Source organism: Halichoeres trimaculatus, unplaced genomic scaffold (genome assembly GCF_033239565.1).
Source record: "Halichoeres trimaculatus isolate MK-OKI-2021-1 unplaced genomic scaffold, fHalTri1.1 fHalTri1_scaffold_13, whole genome shotgun sequence".
NCBI classification, from domain to species: Eukaryota; Metazoa; Chordata; class Actinopteri; order Labriformes; family Labridae; genus Halichoeres; species Halichoeres trimaculatus.
In genome coordinates this window covers 1854454-1870906 of record NW_027437191.1, presented here as the reverse complement: position 1 = coordinate 1870906, position 16453 = coordinate 1854454, and the positions used below count along the sequence as shown (strand labels likewise).

Below are 16453 nucleotides of genomic sequence, written 5' to 3'. Positions count from 1 at the left end.
AAACCATACCAGTCACACCAAGTTCATAATCTGTATCTGAAAAACCTTAACCCTAAACTTACCCCTAAGCTTAACCAAATTTGGGATCTTTATGAAAATTGAACCATAATCCAGCCCTTGACCCTAAACTCAACCATTTGAACTTGAAGCCTTTTGCACTTAAAAATATGAACCCAAAACATGAAAACCATATCCCACCATCTGCCCCCCCACCCCCCCACCCCCAACACCAGCACCAGCACCACATTCATGTACACACAAAGACACACACATCTCTCCACACAAGCCTCTTCATCTCCCTCCCTCTCACCTCTAACTGTTCCATTTCCAAAGAGGGTCAAGGTTATTGACAAGGAACCATGGATAGACAATACGCGCCGGCCCGTGCCCGTTGTCAACTACTTTTTTCCGCTATGATTTCTTTTCTGGGCTGTGAGGGCTGAGGTGAAGGCCCAGCTGTAGTACTCATGGTTCACCACTGAGACACGGTGTGGATTATTGAGGACAGCTTTGTCCGTCGTGGTGCCCAGAAGGCTGCAGAGATGACTGGAAGCAGCCTTGGAATACAGGGGACACAGGTTTGTGGGTTCGGTTGGGGTGGACTGCTGTGGAGAGGCCTTCTTCCTTTCTTTGCCCACTCTCTGAGAGGGAGGACAGCACCAGATGTCCTCCTGATTCACTGTGGGGGCGATGATATGGGGGAGGTCAGTGGCTCAGTTAGGTTGGTTAATGGGGTGTAAAGATGACCTCCAGCAGCTCCGGGTCCAGCACCCGGACATGAAAAGAATTTTGTCTGGTATCACCCAGAGATGCCAGCGGAATGTTAACATTTCAGCAAAGATGGAAAAGAGCAGAAAATGTATAAACAGTGTCATGGCTACATTTATAAATAGTTTAGATGGTGTGCTTATTGAGCACCCTCACATTAAACATGACAGTCCTAGGCTATTTTTGAAGGATGGAGTTCATATCATACCTAGGGGAAGTGATATATTTTTTAAATACATTAGCACAGTGTCTTACAGACCACCTGCAAATGCAGTGAACTATCTCTGCCTTTGGAGCTGGTCTTTGGGATCTTTTTATTTGATAGTCCATCACTATCATTTCAAATGTTGAGTTTCAGGTTAATTTTTAAAGAATCCGTAGCAATAACACTTTTTTTCTGTGCTTTTTCATCTTTCCAAAACTATTTTCATGTCCGTGGGCCTCTTTCCTAAGACTGCTTCCCTGACTCTGCAGCTCTCCCAGCCCATGACAGGCATAGCTTGCCGCATCACCCATCTGTTCCTGACACAGAATGGTTTACAGTCATCCATTTTGCTCTCTATCTATCCATGTAACTTAATATCTAAGTCTATTTCAGTGCAGTTAGGGGAAACGTTTCCTCGACTTGCATTTGATAACCTGCTTTGTGACAGTTAAGTGCCTCATGTAAAATAATCTTTACTGACTTGGGTATGCAAAACAGCTAGAACAGGTGAACAGAACGTAACAGCCATATACTGTATAAAATAATTCATGTTTAAAATGAGGTCACAGTGTGTAATAAACTGCATATCTTGTGCAACATTGCAGAGACATTTAATGGGGGATATAATCAAAAGGGAAATATTAGAAAAAAATTCACCCCCCCTCACAGTGTGTGCGGATGGTGAAGTCAACGTTTTCAACCCAAGCAGTTTTCCGAACTAGGCTGTAGATATGCTTTTCATGCTGAAAAAGTGTTTTTTTATGGCTGGGTGTGTACATGACTTCCAGTCTTTCTGCAGCCAGCATCAAGCGGATTCTTGACCAACAGCGACTCATAGCACTTCAGCATAGGCTTCATTTTTACTGACTACATGTTGCCCCTTGGGTTGAACGGGAGACGAGCAGCAGCTATCTGGTTTCACTGACTCCTGTAAACGATTTCCAATATTTACAGGGCATTCCTGACAACCAAAATTATCCTGACATCTGTCCAAAAGAGTTTGCTGGGACCCACGAAAGATTCATGGATTCAACCCTGACTGTGATGGTGGTTGTTGATCACTGAGGTGAACAGCTGGACATGTGTTTAGAAGAAGTCAGCTTGAGTTTACCTGTAGCGATGATTGTGACTTTAGGCACGCCCTGAAATTTCACATAAAGCCAGACATGGTCAGCCTCTGCTCAGCGAAGTGTATTAGAGCTGGGCTGGAGGATTGGAGGCAACCTCGGGGTGCAGCCTTTGGTAGGTGATGTGATACGAGTCAGTCGTGATGTAGAGAGCTGGTGTGTTTGGTTTTGAAAGGGAGCGGAGGCTGTCTGCGCTCAATCTGGAGACGATGCATGGTTTTATCTTCACACCCCTCTGTAAATTTCTGAAGTCAGATTCTTTAATCTCACACACTCACACCTGAAACACCAACACCTCTTCACTGGAGTCCATGACGTGGAGCAGAGTGGATGTAGATGTAGTGCGGAGAAAAAGCAGGTCTGGGCCAATGCAGAAGCAGTACAAAGAATTTATAATAAGCTTTTTTTTTATTTTTCATACAGTTCAACAACTTCAAATACTCGTCTGGTTCTATTTACAAATTCAGACAACACAAACTGGGATTAACTAGTTGATAAAACCAGAGCTGTTCATGCATTACACCAACTGATTACATCCCACTGAATCACTCATTACAACCACTGAACAGGTGAGAGCAGAAAGGACAGAGAGTTGGTCTATCCACGTCATGGAGCGCTGTGCTTCAGCTCACAAACATCAAGGAGTAAAAACCATCCAGCAGAGAGAAATGCAGCAGGAGAGCTGGAAACAGAAACTCAAGTATGTACACCAGGCCAGAGACCTGTTTCTGTCAGAGTCTGAGAGGTTAATGCTCTCAGATGAGGAAGATGATGTCATCAGCCACCATGACCTGGTTGTCGTCCTGCATGCGGGCCAGAGCTGAGCCCACCTCGGGCTTTGTGAAGGGCTTCTGGAGGTCCTTGTTGATGCTGTCCATCAGGGTCTGCATCTTCACTGACTGAGCGTGAGCAGACTGGAATACGGCAAACAGGGACGACTTGAACTCCTTCATCCTGGGGGGGGCAGATTTATGATTAGTCAAACTTTACCTGCTAATGGACTGAAACACTGCTCCATCCCAACACATTAGATAATCCTAGTCCTTCAGACTGAAAGAATTAATCTGAAACATTGAGTAGAGATATTAGAGATGGGGGGGGCTTTAACAAACACACACAGAGACACACAGACAGTCAGAGGGAAACAGACGCAGACGCACACACACACACAGCTAAATGTTTCACCCACCCAAGCTGTGATGAACTTGGCTGAGCTCCTCCTAACACTGTGGTTCTCAAAATGTTTTCAGTGACGTTCCCCCTGTGAAATGTTTTACTCTGTCTTACTCCCTAACAGGTTCAAAGCAGTTTGGTTGAGTAAGAAAAAAGACGTAAAACAAGCTGTGCTACTGGTGTCTGTGATATTCAGGTTATTAATGTAAACTCTCAAATACTGATTCAATAAATGTTGTTAAAGAAATTTTACCATGTTGCCTTTCTTTAAATATACATTTCTGAATCATGCGTGACCCCATTTAACAATTCCTGTCCTTATCAGTGGTCTCCTTTGAGCCTGCTGATGTGAATGTGTCTGTCAGCTCCTGGTGTTCCAGTTTAAAGAGTGACCCTGTAAACTGGAGACCTTCAGCTGAACTTGTCAGTGGAGATCCAGGTTACTGCAGCTGTTCAGACAGAGGAAGTCATCCTAGTTTACTTTGATATTTGTATATATACCTGCTCATCAGATCAGGATTCAACAATGGTATGAAGTCGTTTGCTCCAAGCCCTCAATCAACAGCAGGGCCAGCCTGTGGCAAAGGCAGTATGGGCAAATGCTAGGGGCGCCAGCGCAGCCATCTTTTTTTTTCAGACTTAAATTCAGTAACATTTTTATACGTGTAGATCAAATAACCAGGTATAGAATTAGAGTTTGTCTTTTGTGAGGCAGGTATCATTACAGTCCTGCTTCTTATTAACATTGTTGAGAACTTAAAAAGCTAACAGTCGGCTGATTTCAAATACAATTTTTTTTTTTAAATACAAATATTGTAATAAATAGATTGAAGCACACTTGACCTGCTGTTCTGATGAAGAGAAAACAAACCAGGAACCTCTGGAGTTGAGCTCTGGAGTTGAGCTTATCGAATATTATCGATAATATTCACTACTTCTAACTTCACCGATATATGTGACTAATTTGATTTCTTATTTATTGTATTTTCTTTTAGGTGTGATAAACATACATTCAAATCTTCTATTTGTAATTTTAGATCTTTGTATTTAACTTCCAGGTACTTTAATGTTAATTTATTTTGTATTTATTAAAAATTGTTTTTATTAAAATTGATAAAAGAGTTTATTTGCTGAAAAGCCTTTCTTATTTTACTGCCCTCTGCTGGTCTGCCACTGCAGTGCAACTATTATGTTAACCCCCCGTAGTTCCTGCTGGTGGAACAGCCCCTGAAGTCTACGTACTGCATGGAGCACTGCCCACTCTGACCCTGTAATCTGTGTCAACGCCTCACTAACCTTTCTGCAGAGAGCCCAGCGCTTCCTGTCTGCGGCGTGGCATCCATGGCCTCCTCTTCTTCCCGTGGTACTTTGGCTGGTTTTGGGGTGCCAGACTGAACTATGGGGGGGGGGGGGGGGGGGGGGTAAAATAAGGAAATGTGAACTCTTCATTCCCCTGAAATGGATTCAAACCAACTCCACTTTTTATCTGACTGCAGTGGTTCACAACGGTCAGGGAAGTAGCACCTACTCTCTGGGATGTCCTGGTTTTCGCTGAAGTCATATGGACTGTAGGGCTCACCGCCTTGGGAGCCAGGTCGCCCCCTGTAGGACACACAGGTTAATGTTTTTGGTTAGGGTTACATGTTTGTGACCGTGTTTAAAATGCCATCCGATCAGTCCCGACTGCTCTAACAGTTGGGTTATTTTTTTTTTTTTTACCTCTTTCTTGCACTTTTCTGTGACAGCTGAGTGGACTCCTCCTCCTCTTCGTCTCCTTCTGAACCGGAGTCCTGCTCCTTTCTGGAACGTTTCCTCTCTTTCTCCAAAACCTGCAAAGGACAGTGAACAATTTACAATAAGCTCTGCTTAAGTTTCCCAGCAGGAACGCTCAGCAGGGGAACCTGTGCTGACCTTTTTGAAGTAGGCGAACTGAACCAGCTCCACAGCAACCTCAGAGTCCTCCAGCTCCACAGCTTTGCTCATTCGGGCTTTAGCATGCGCTGTGGACAGACGGATCATAGTCTCCAGGGTACGGGCAGTCACTGGGGACGTCTTAGGAGACAGGACACCGATTAGTTATAAATACCAACCTACAGTCAAGAGCCAAACGGATGCACCACATATCACTCATCCAATCAAAGAGGTTTGATTCATGTGGATGTGCTTCCTTCTCCTCACCCTGGCGAGGTCAGCTCCCATCTGCTCCTGGCTCCTCAGCCTGGAGTACTCCTCTGCGATGTGTTTGGCTGCCTCCTCCGTCAGCACGGGCGTCACAGCCTTGGCGATGTGAATGTACTTCCTCATGAACTCCTTGCTGACAATCTTTTCCCTGAAGCAGAGAAAATAATTTCACCACATTTCTTCATCATCATGACGACGATGACAGAAAGCATTTCTCTGGATGGTTGTGATGGGCTGTGATGGTTTCATTTCCTACTTCTTTCTTTTGCTTCCATGCAGCAGGTTGTTGTGTTTCTCGTAGATCTGCAGCTCCTCCTGCTCTTCTGCCACTGCGTCTGGATCTTCTGTGGCCAAAACGTCCACTGAACCTCCCAGAGTCATGGCTGAAGCACAGAGTGAGAACAGTTTATATCGCACAAGGAAAAACACCTGCTCCAGAGTTCGTTTCTGCAGCTATTTGGAAAAAAAAACTTGTCAGTTTTTATCACATCCAACACTTCTTTTCACCTTAGTAACTTCATTTGAAAGATTTTTTCTTTACATTCATTCATATAGCCAGGCAGAGCTTGGAACATCAAGTGTTGAGATCTGACACAGCTCCTCCAAATGTAACACTGCTGGGCTGTCCTGCCAGGGCTGGGCAATTTAAAGGAAAAATAATCCAAAGCAACATTTGGAGCTTCTGACCCACATTAAACTGCCCTGAACGGACTGAGCTTGGCTGGATCCACACATGTAGAGAATACAATTGCTATTGGGCTGTCAGTCGGATTCGCTCTCCGAACTGTGGCATCATGGAGGAAAACACAAGCACTGAGCCAGCAGCTTGTACCCAAAAGGAATTCAGAGTCAGCCGTTTGTCTCGTAAGGCGAAAGTTATTTTCCACATACCCTTTTTTTATTTTACATTCCACAGAATTAAAACTTACTTTTCTTGCAAGAAATACAAGATTTATTCTCTCCTCCTTTGGGAAAATTTGTTTTTTTTTCACAGAACATTTTCATTCTAGCTGCTGTGTGTTTAAACTCCATTGTTTGATAAAAAATACCCTTTAATTGTTCATCTGTGCATGTCCAATTCAGTGACTTTTTTCTAATTTATACAAATGTTTACAGAATAAACAGAGTTCAGAATGGGATAATCTTGCATTAACTGAAATCAGGGTCGAGGGTTCAAGTAACCCTGATTCTGGAAAAACACCATCAGCCCTAGTCCCTGCTGGTCTGTACAGCATAGATTCCCAACCTGTGGGCCACAAAGGTATTGCAAGTGGGTGTTTCAGAAATAGTATGATTTATTATTTTTCCAATGTGTGTGGGTTGGGGGAATTACATAAAAAATATTACACAAAAATGTTTTGTTTATCTTTTAAGTATTAGACAGTGACAAACAAACGAGAGATAGGAACTTAAGTTTTTTATCTTCTGAGCCACAAAGCAGCTGATCAAGCCTTGCACATGATTTGTTTACCTCTGATGCTGATGACTGAAACCAGACTATAAAGATGAATAGCTGGCTAACAACAGGGAGAATTAAAGGAAGGTAGACAAGAGACTGATGGTAAACAGACAGATGACACCCTCACTGTCGAACAAAAAAGGGTTAAGAGGTTGGAGAAAGTACAGTGCAGATTACTTAGCACTGGAATTTTTGGACAGGCACAAAGCTGAACCTTTGTCACCTGTCTCATAGCACCTGTGCCTTGAAGCCATGTACACTCCCTCGAGACAAAACATTGACCGATTGTAACCAAGCCAATGGAGGTGATGTGTAATGGAATTTATTGTTCCGAAAATGATTTTTTTTTTTTATTGTACTTAACCTATGAAAATTCATCTGATTTTATACTTTAAATAAAAAAAACAGATATAATTCAATTTACAAAAGGTAGACAAAGTTTTACAATTCAATTTCAATTTAGAGCGGCACAAACATAACGTCATCTTGTGCCCGTCAGGGAGAGTAATTGAGCACAGATTCACGGACTCTCTACACGTCCACAGAATCTCCTGTGTTGTGTCTAGCTGTATTCAGACTCTCTACATGTCCACAGACTCTCCTGTGTTGTGTCTAGCTGTATTCAGACACGTCCACAGAATCTCCTGTGTTGTGTCTAGCTGTATTCAGACACGTCCACAGAATCTCCTGTGTTGTGTCTAGCTGTATTCAGACACGTCCACAGAATCTCCTGTGTTGTGTCTAGCTGTATTCAGACACGTCCACAGAATCTCCTGTGTTGTGTCTAGCTGTATTCAGACACGTCCACAGAATCTCCTGTGTTGTGTCTAGCTGTATTCAGACACGTCCACAGAATCTCCTGTGTTGTGTCTAGCTGTATTCAGACACGTCCACAGAATCTGTGCTCAATTAATCTCTCTGACCGGCACAAGATAATGTTATGGTCGTACCAATCAGAATTGAAATAGAATTTTAAAATGTAATCCACCATTGTAAATTGAAATTGATTTCTGTGTTTTTTTTTCATTTAAAGTACAAAAAGAGTTGAATTTTCATGGGTAAAATACAATTTAAGAAATAATTTATTTTAAAAAATAATTTCATTTCATTAAAATCCATTTCACATCATGCTTTTCAAATTCAATATTTTAATTTGAATATAGTTTCTGGTGGCACAAATACAACATCCTACTCACTGCCCTGAGCGCTGAAAAGCAGTCTCCTGGATTTCTCTGGTGACGCCATGCTGAAGCTGGTCTTCCCTCAGAGCCAATTTAAGGATTTTCTGCATTCATGGCATTAAAAACTCAGAACGGAAACAAATTGAATGTTGGGCCAGATCTTTAACTGAAATTTTCATCCATTGTGCCGGACATCAAGCGTCTGGTTGCTGCCATGCAACAACAGCCACCTCATCAGGTGAGTACACCCACTGTTGGCTTGTTGTTGGACTAATCTTCAGCCGGTTTAGAAAAAAGTTTTAATTTTGTTTCATTGCAGTCATTTCTTTTGCTAGTATGAAAAAAATCTTCTGCTGAGGTCTAATGTGACATGCAAATTTTTTACAGTCTGCAGGCCTCGGTGTTTTTGCAGGCTCGTGATTCAAAACAAAACTAAAACAACTTGTGCATTTTTTCATCAATAAGCTGCAGAAATACATCGGGGACGCACGCTCTCTTTATATGCTGGGAGTGGAGTATGCTGGGAAACTGAATGTGTTTTGGCTTATTTTGATATTTCAGCTGTGGTTGTGCTCGTATGCCGAACGCCAACAGCATGACATCTTAACATGATCCACTGCAGTTTTTAATTCAAAGGGAAAAAAACATAAGTGAGAGTGCTATGTTTATTCTGTTTCTTGATGTTATTGCTTTTGCTTGAATTCAAGTTTCATCTGGCTAGACCTGAGCAGAATTTACATCATCTTCATATTGTTTTATATAAAAATGCATTTCTCCACTGTAGAAGGACACTGTTAGTGATGAATCATTTGTTAAGTAGCCTGTTATAGACAGCCTCTTGCTCAGCATTCCTGATATCTGTGTGGTGCTGATGGACAGCTCCTTGAATGATTAGTGTGTGTGTGTGTGTGTGTGTGTGTGTGTGTGCGGACAGCTTGAAAACACTGAAGTGTTTCAACATGTTACACATCCTGTTTAAGCTGATAAGCAGCTGTGAAGCTTCCACTATGTTTCTCCTGTATTCTGATTCAGCCCTTTATGCTGAATCTTCAATAAAAAAGTGCTCTGAGAACACAGTATGTGGCCTCCGTATTTACAGGGTGGCAGGTGGACCGCAAACATCTTTGAACTGAAAAGTGGGCCCTGGGTTGGAAAAGGTTGGAAACCACTGCTGAAGAAAAAGGCAGCGGTACTTTAACGTTTTTGCTGCGCCCACTATGAGAAGAAATTCTACCACCTACACACTCCCAAACAGATCCACTCCCAGAAGTGAGCTTTGCTCAGTAACATGCAGAATATATTTGAGACACTCACTAATTTCAATTTCTGATAATCAAGGGAAAGGTTCCCTTTAGAAACACTGAAAATGAGCTGGATATTGCTCCTGAAACTATCTTGGCACAGGATCGCTTTCTCTGCCAGAGTTACGCCGACTCGCTGAGAAACCGGGCAAAGTGTCACTTCTCCTGGTTGTGTTGTCTGCTTTTTTTCACAACATGTTTCTTTACTGGAGGCTTTATTGACACATAGCCCTCGAGCAGGACATCTAGTGGCAATAAAATGAAGTGCAATCAGTATGTGATACTTGTTCATGGATCATTTAGGACTTGGACTTCATTTTCCTTTACTAATACTAATGATTACATGGTCTGAAGTCTATACACAAATAATTTGTCATGATAAATTACAGTTGTAATACTTGTAGTAATGGCAAAAGTATAGTATACCATGTTTCTTACTCCACAAATCTGTTTGTATCCCTTATATGTATCATGGCAGAGTGCGCTCGATCCCATCAAGTGAGTCACACAAACCAAACTGATCAGGTGATTTTTTTGTCGTTTGAAGCACTCAGCTGCCACACGTGTCCCATGAGCTACCGCATATGTGTCTGAGCCTCAGGTGTCAGAGGACCATCACTACAGACAGAGGAATGAGTTGAAGATTATTTTCACTTTTATTCAATAATTCTATTTTTCTAATTGCAGTAATTTCTGAATAAAAGCCACACCAACTAAATTTAGGAAGAAATAATTGTACATATTTAGGCCCCACTTGACTTGAAGCCGGATGTTGTAGCATGAGATATGTACACAGAAAGGGGTTAACCTGATGTTTGCATCATTGAGTGATGGTCAGCTGTTAGCTGTGGTGTAGCTGCCCTGACAGAGAGAGCAGAATAAACAGAACACTCTGTCAATACTTTGGCTCCATTTTCAATCTCTGGCTTCAAAAGAAAAAGAAAGAAATGCACCCACAGTGACAGAGACAGGATGGACAGCCTGTTCACTGACTGTCTCTCAGATCACCAGCACCCTTTGCAGGAATGAATGGCGGTGACGTGACAGATCAGACACAGAGGGGTAAACGTCACAGATTCTAAATGTCTGATGGTCTACCATGAACATTCTTCTGACATCATTGGTTAATGAAAACAAAACTTACCCTCGTCTGTTCTATCAGAAGTAAAGTATTTTAGCACCAAAATGGAAAGTTGACCAACATGTTTTGTCATAATTTTTATTAATGACAACACCAACCTGCTCCCTCCTGCTCACGGGGGTCTCGGTAGCGGTGCATCCTCAGCACGTGTTCAGAGATCTCCCGGTCCTGCTCAGGGTCCATCTGATCCAGCACGATGAACAGGAGGTCAAAACGCGACAGCAGGGAGTCCTGGAGGCCAATGTTTTCCATCGGGGTTTTGTACTGGTCATACTGCAAAAAACACACGTGACATGAGTGAGAGATTGTTATCATACATGTGATACAGACAAAACAATCTCTTAGAGCACATGTGTCAAACTGACAGCCCGTGGGCCTATCATGGTCTGCTACGCCATTTTATGTGGTCCCTGAAAGCTTAAAAGGTTTGATTTTCTGATAACAGATAACTCAAAAGAATTTGACCATAAACAACGTTTCCCAACTGATTCTGTTACCTGCAAAGTGACAGCATCCCTCCATTAGATCACAGTGTTTTCATATCAGTGCCATTTTCTGAACGAGTGGAATTGAGAAATAAAACATTGATCCCAAAATGTCCAGGAAGAGAAAAGTTGATGCAGCTGAAGCGGTTTAAGATGAGAAGGCTGATACGTGTTTGTGATTTAAGAAGAAAAGAAAAACAGAATGTCTTTGTGTAAGCGGGCTGTAGCAGTGGTCAAAGAGAACAATCTACGTCGGCAGGGTGTGTTCCAGAAAGCCTCGACCAAAAACAAGCTTTGCTGTGTCTGAAGAAACTGCCTGCACTGTAAAGTCTTTCACAGAGGGTGAAGTTTTGAGGCAGAAGTGTCGTTTATTTTACATGACATTTATTTACACTTCGCTCCATTTTATCCTGTCTGACAGTTACACCTGGCCCCTTGAGGGGAACCATGATGCTGATGTGGCCCTCAGTGAAAATGAGTCTGACGCCCCCGTCATAGCAGGAGAAACTCACCCTGCCGTAGACCGGGTTAGCAGCCGCCAGCACGGAGCAGCGGGCATTCAGGCGGGCGTGGATACCGGCCTTGGCGATGGTCACTCGGCCCTGTTCCATCACCTCGTGGATGGCAGTGCGATCCATGTCAGACATTTTGTCAAACTCATCAATGCATACAACACCGCGGTCAGCCAGAACCATGGCTCCTGCCTCCAGACGACGCTCACCTGGAGGAGAAATGGATGAGCTTGGTGAGTGGTGATGGTTGGTGGGGCACTAATTCACCTCCTTTACAGCCCAGCAGGCACAGCTGACGCCATGCATTTCTCTGTGTATGGTTTGGGTATCTGAACTGCATTTGCCGCGTTTGTTCAGGCTACTTGTTTTCTCCTTCACAGTTTAAGCTTGCAGGTGTTTTTACAGATGCCTCACTTCTGCATTTGCAGCTTGATTCCTGAGATAACTAAGGTCATTGCAGATGATCTGCCTTCTGCCCTTGTTGATCTCGGGTGTACCTAGGGATGGGCGGTATGGCCTAAAAATAATATTTATTTTCACAAAAAATGCAATTTCTTTCTAAGACAACAATGACTACAAATGACAACAAGCAACACACAAGTAACCTGTTTCCCCCCTGACACTGAAGTTTCAGCTGTTGTAAAAACTTTGAAGCAGAGACGGGGACTAGAGTCACACTTAAGTGGCGCACACAGAGACTCTGGACCTGACTTGGACTTGTGCTCAGAAGAGTGCAGACTTGACTGACTCGTGAACATCTGACGAGCTAAGGTGATTCCTTCCTTTTTTCATGGTAACCACTTTACACATCCGGTGTGTGCCTCGCAGCATCACGCCGCATCACTTGTACATTAGGTTGAGACAATGGTGGCAGACCTGCAGCTGGACCATTTGTCATGACATTGGTTAGAAAAACTTCCAAGAGGACAGCACTAACAAAAGGAGTGCTGACTGCACCGTCTGCGGGATCTGGATCAAAGATTCTGGATCCACCTGAAAACTCACCTGGGTAGGTCAGTCACATTAGTGCATATGGACGGTAAGCTCATCATTAGCTACGCACCGCTCACTTCACTTTCTACTAGCCTTGTAAGTGAATATTTGAATAGATGAGTGAAAATGTGCTTGTTACACTTGTTAACACTGAGGTGTGTTGATGACAGATTGGTAATATTAATCATCTACGTTCCACCGCCGCCATCTACTGGCTAACGTTAATCGTAGAAAACAAGTTACACTGTCAGCTTACAGGCAGGTTAAACTTAATCATTGACCAGTCAACTTAACCACTGGTCAGTTTTATTCTACTTTAATAATAATCTTTAAAAAACGCTTTGTGTCAGTCTAGTTTTATTTGTGTTTGTGCTGTAGCCTGTTAATCCTGTAATTTTAATAAACAAATGTGCAAATTTAACTTGTAAAAACACAATACATGTTTAATAAGAAAACTTAAAAAGCAAATAATGCTATTTGAGTGTGGGCTCACAAAATAGAGTAAACTGGGGGTGTCCTGAGAAGAACTAATGTGTCCTTCTCCACTATCTAAATCCAAAAATGATCAGAGTATTATCTCTGAAGAGCAGCAGGTTTTACGCACGTCAATCCAATCATTAATAATCTGAAGGGTCTTTGCTTCGTAAATGTTTCAGTCAAAGATCTTAAACTCCAGAAAAGTGACAGATAGAAAAACAGAGTGCTGAAGGAAATGGGTTTAAACGCTTGCTGATAAATGATCTAGTTTATATTAAACTCTTTTGGCTGCTGATAAGGAACACCTGTCCGTCAAGGTGCTGGGTGTCTGCTACAGTACAAAAGTTGAGCAATAGCAGGGGAGAAAAAGTCTTTTTTAATTGTCCCAAAAACCCCTCTAATCAACTGATATATCATTCAGGTCTAGGTGTACCTCAGGTATGTTGAAACATTTGTAAGAGCAAACCGTACCGGTCTCCTGGTCTGTGGTGACTGCAGCGGTCAGACCAACTCCAGAGGAGCCTCTGCCCGTGGTGGGGATGGCTCGGGGTGCTGTGTGAAGGACATATCGCAGCAGCTGGGACTTTGCCACAGAGGGATCACCTGGTGGAGAGGAATGAAGAATCAGAGTGAAACCCAAATCAAATCATTCCAAGCAGGAAAACAAGACTGACATTAGTAAAATTAATGCCATCTGAAACAGGAGGTTAATAAGAAGCTGTAATACCAATCAGGAGAATGTTAATGTCTCCTCTGATGCGTGACCCATTTTCTAGCACCTTCTCTACCCCACCCAGCAGCATGCACAGGATGGCCTTCTTAATGTACTCATGGCCGTGGATACTGGGAGCCAGGGATCGTGACAGCTGCTCAAACACATCCTTCAAAACAATAACAAAATGAAGAAGGACTTTAATGTTAGGTCAAATGGGCGTAGGGAAACTTTAATTTGATGGATCCAACAGCCTGGGGTTCTGAGTCTCACCTTGGAGCGAGTTTTGCTGAAGTTCCTGATTTTGGCTACATCCCCAGCAGAGAAATGGGGGGACACTTCTTTGCTCATCTGCTTGACATGGCAAGCAATCATGATGGTTCTGAAGACAAAACACACATGAGGGTGAACGTGACATCTCCAGCTGGGAACACACTCGGCAAGGCACTGGTGTGGTCCTCTCTTACCTGAACGTCCCAGAGGTGAACCCTCCCTTCTTTCCAGGGAGGCAGCGGTACGTCCCAACAGCCTGCACTCTGTCCCCAGGTTTGACCACGTCCACCAGGTCGTTGTCCAGAATGATGTCCACGGAGCGGGGCAGCTGACCTGCAGGGGCTTTCTCTGGCATCTCCTGGACTGTAATGGTTTGGTGGTCCTTGTAGATGGAGAGGCCAAACTCTGTCTCCAGAGGGTTGTTCTCCTCATCCTGTGGAGATGAGAGAAAATGAGTCACATGCTCAAACATGACAAGATAATGACTGACACTTAAGTGGAAAATCAAACTGTTAGAATGATGCTCACCTTGGTGGGATAGATGGCACTGGAGGGGAAAGCATCCAATGAGGTCATGTCTGTGTACTTCCGCTCCATCGTCTTCTTGGTGGCTGGGCAGTAGTGGACGCTACGCACCACTTTTGGGCGCACCAGAGAGCCTGGAGGACAATGTTCGGGGAGAAATTGAATACATATAATCATTTCAGGAAAGAGATTTAAATCAAGCCGATATTTCTTTTTTTTAATACAGAAATCGAATAATTCAACCCACACTTTGTGATTATGCCCTCCACGCACACCATGCTGCCCAACAGACGGGACGTCAGAGTTCTTGGGGTGACGTGCCTGGTGCCAAAGCTTCCCTCCAGGCCGATGAAGAACTCCTCAAACTGCTTTGCATAGGTGGCATCCACTGAGGCCACAAGATCCTTCAGGGCCCGCTGAAAGGCGAGCAGCTCAACGAATGCATTACTCATGAGTCTGGAAGAAAAAAAGAAAAGCATTACACACCAAACCTTTTTATGAAATCACTCTGAAAGTTACAATGGGTTTAAGTGACCAAGTGGTGTTTTCGCAGTTTTTTATATCATCAAATTAACTTTAAACAATACGTGCCACAAAAATAGTTTGTTCCAGAAACCAAAGGTGAAATAGGAGCCAGCTAGTCTTGGACCAGGTTTTCACACTTCAAGCTGTGTTTTCCTTACTTTGCAGCCCGGGCTTCGTTGCGTCTCCTCAGGTCGTTGATGTTGACGATGAGTCGGGCTTTATTTTCACTGATCATGTCCCGGACTTTGCTTTGGTACACACCCTGATCTTGCTGCGTAAATTAACAAGAGACAGGACTATTTGGTTCGGACATTTCTGGTTGTGAAACTAAAAAAGAGAAGCGTTGCACCTCTAATTAGATCTAACACCGTGAGCTCCACAAACATGCAGCTGATGATTTAAGCTTCGTAAAAAAAACAAGTACTTTAACATCAATATCTGGTACTTGTGTGCACCTTTATTCTAAAAGCTGAAAACCTGCAGTTCTTTTGTATTGACCGCGTGGTTTCTCAGTGCACCCCACTACATTCTAACTCAGCGAAGCGAATTTCAGACTCACGTCATCGTCCAGAAAGTCCAGGTAATCCCTCTGGGCCTCTCTCATCTCCTGGTCGTCTACGACGTCGGTTGCCATCGTAAAGTGGTTCTTTATTTACCTTAAAACTGCTCAAATACCGGACAGTCTGCGGTCGTGTGAGCTGTACAACAACCGGCGTCGCAAATGAGGAGTTTTCGCGCCACTACGTGCTGTGTAGGATAGAGCGTAACACACGATTGGTCTAATTCACACATTGCCTTTGCATAGTCGGCGGGAAACCAAAGAACAATCCAATGGCGTCCAACCTGACATCACGATGCCCCGCCTTTATCAAAAACTCGCGCGAAAACTGAGGAGCATTGGGCGGGCTTAAAACCAGGAAACTGGATGCCTGAAATGAGTTGTAATAAGACACTATAACCACGAGACGGCGACATTTTTAGACTTCTTGTTTACCTCTAGAATGATACTGCCGTGGTGTCCAAATATGGTTAACAACCGCATTTTCACAAAGCCATCAGTGAAGAGATTTGTTTAAAGCAGTTTAAAGATTTTTTTTGTTTTTGTTTTTGTTTTATTTTTTCAAAGTTTTTTTTCATTCACTGTAAAAAAAATAAATTATAAAATAAGGTACCCAAAATTATGCAATAAAAAGTCTAATTTATGAGATGAAAATTGATTTATATGATAGTTGAAATTGTATGATGACAAGTCAAAAATGTGAGTCAAAAGCCTAAATTAGAAGTAAAAAGATGAGATTTTGAGATAAAAAGCCTAATTCACGACGTAGATGGTCGAAATTCAAGGAAGGGTGAGTGGAAAAGATATCGCACATATCAAAATGATGTGAGCGTAAGTAATGAGATATAATGTCAAA

General features: G+C 43.0%; 1 protein-coding gene across 1 annotated transcript; it reads right to left on the bottom strand.

The window, feature by feature from the left end:
* Positions 1-2477: 2477 nt before the first annotated feature.
* mcm3 (minichromosome maintenance complex component 3) lies at positions 2478-15857 on the bottom strand. The gene is made up of 17 exons (XM_074685941.1): positions 15598-15857; positions 15197-15309; positions 14761-14969; positions 14517-14647; positions 14183-14421; positions 13989-14097; positions 13731-13884; positions 13475-13606; positions 11534-11742; positions 10635-10809; positions 5711-5837; positions 5452-5602; positions 5185-5325; positions 4993-5102; positions 4802-4875; positions 4570-4669; positions 2478-3054 (listed from the first exon to the last, which is right to left on the bottom strand). The coding sequence occupies exons 1-17, from the start codon at positions 15670-15672 to the stop codon at positions 2856-2858; spliced, it is 2448 nt and encodes an 815-aa protein (XP_074542042.1). The 5' UTR covers positions 15673-15857; the 3' UTR covers positions 2478-2855.
* Between the last annotated feature and the right edge of the window lie 596 nt (positions 15858-16453).

Excerpts from the sequence above, each read along its gene's own strand:
- mcm3 (XM_074685941.1), bottom strand. The coding sequence starts at position 15,672 with ATGGCAACCGACGTCGTAGACGACCAGGAGATGAGAGAGGCCCAGAGG. Across the intron at positions 5,326-5,451 it reads TGGGAGCTGACCTCGCCAGG|ACGTCCCCAGTGACTGCCCG; the intron begins GTGAGGAGAAGG and ends CTGTCTCCTAAG. Across the intron at positions 4,670-4,801 it reads AAACCAGGACATCCCAGAGA|TTCAGTCTGGCACCCCAAAA; the intron begins GTAGGTGCTACT and ends CCCCCCCCATAG.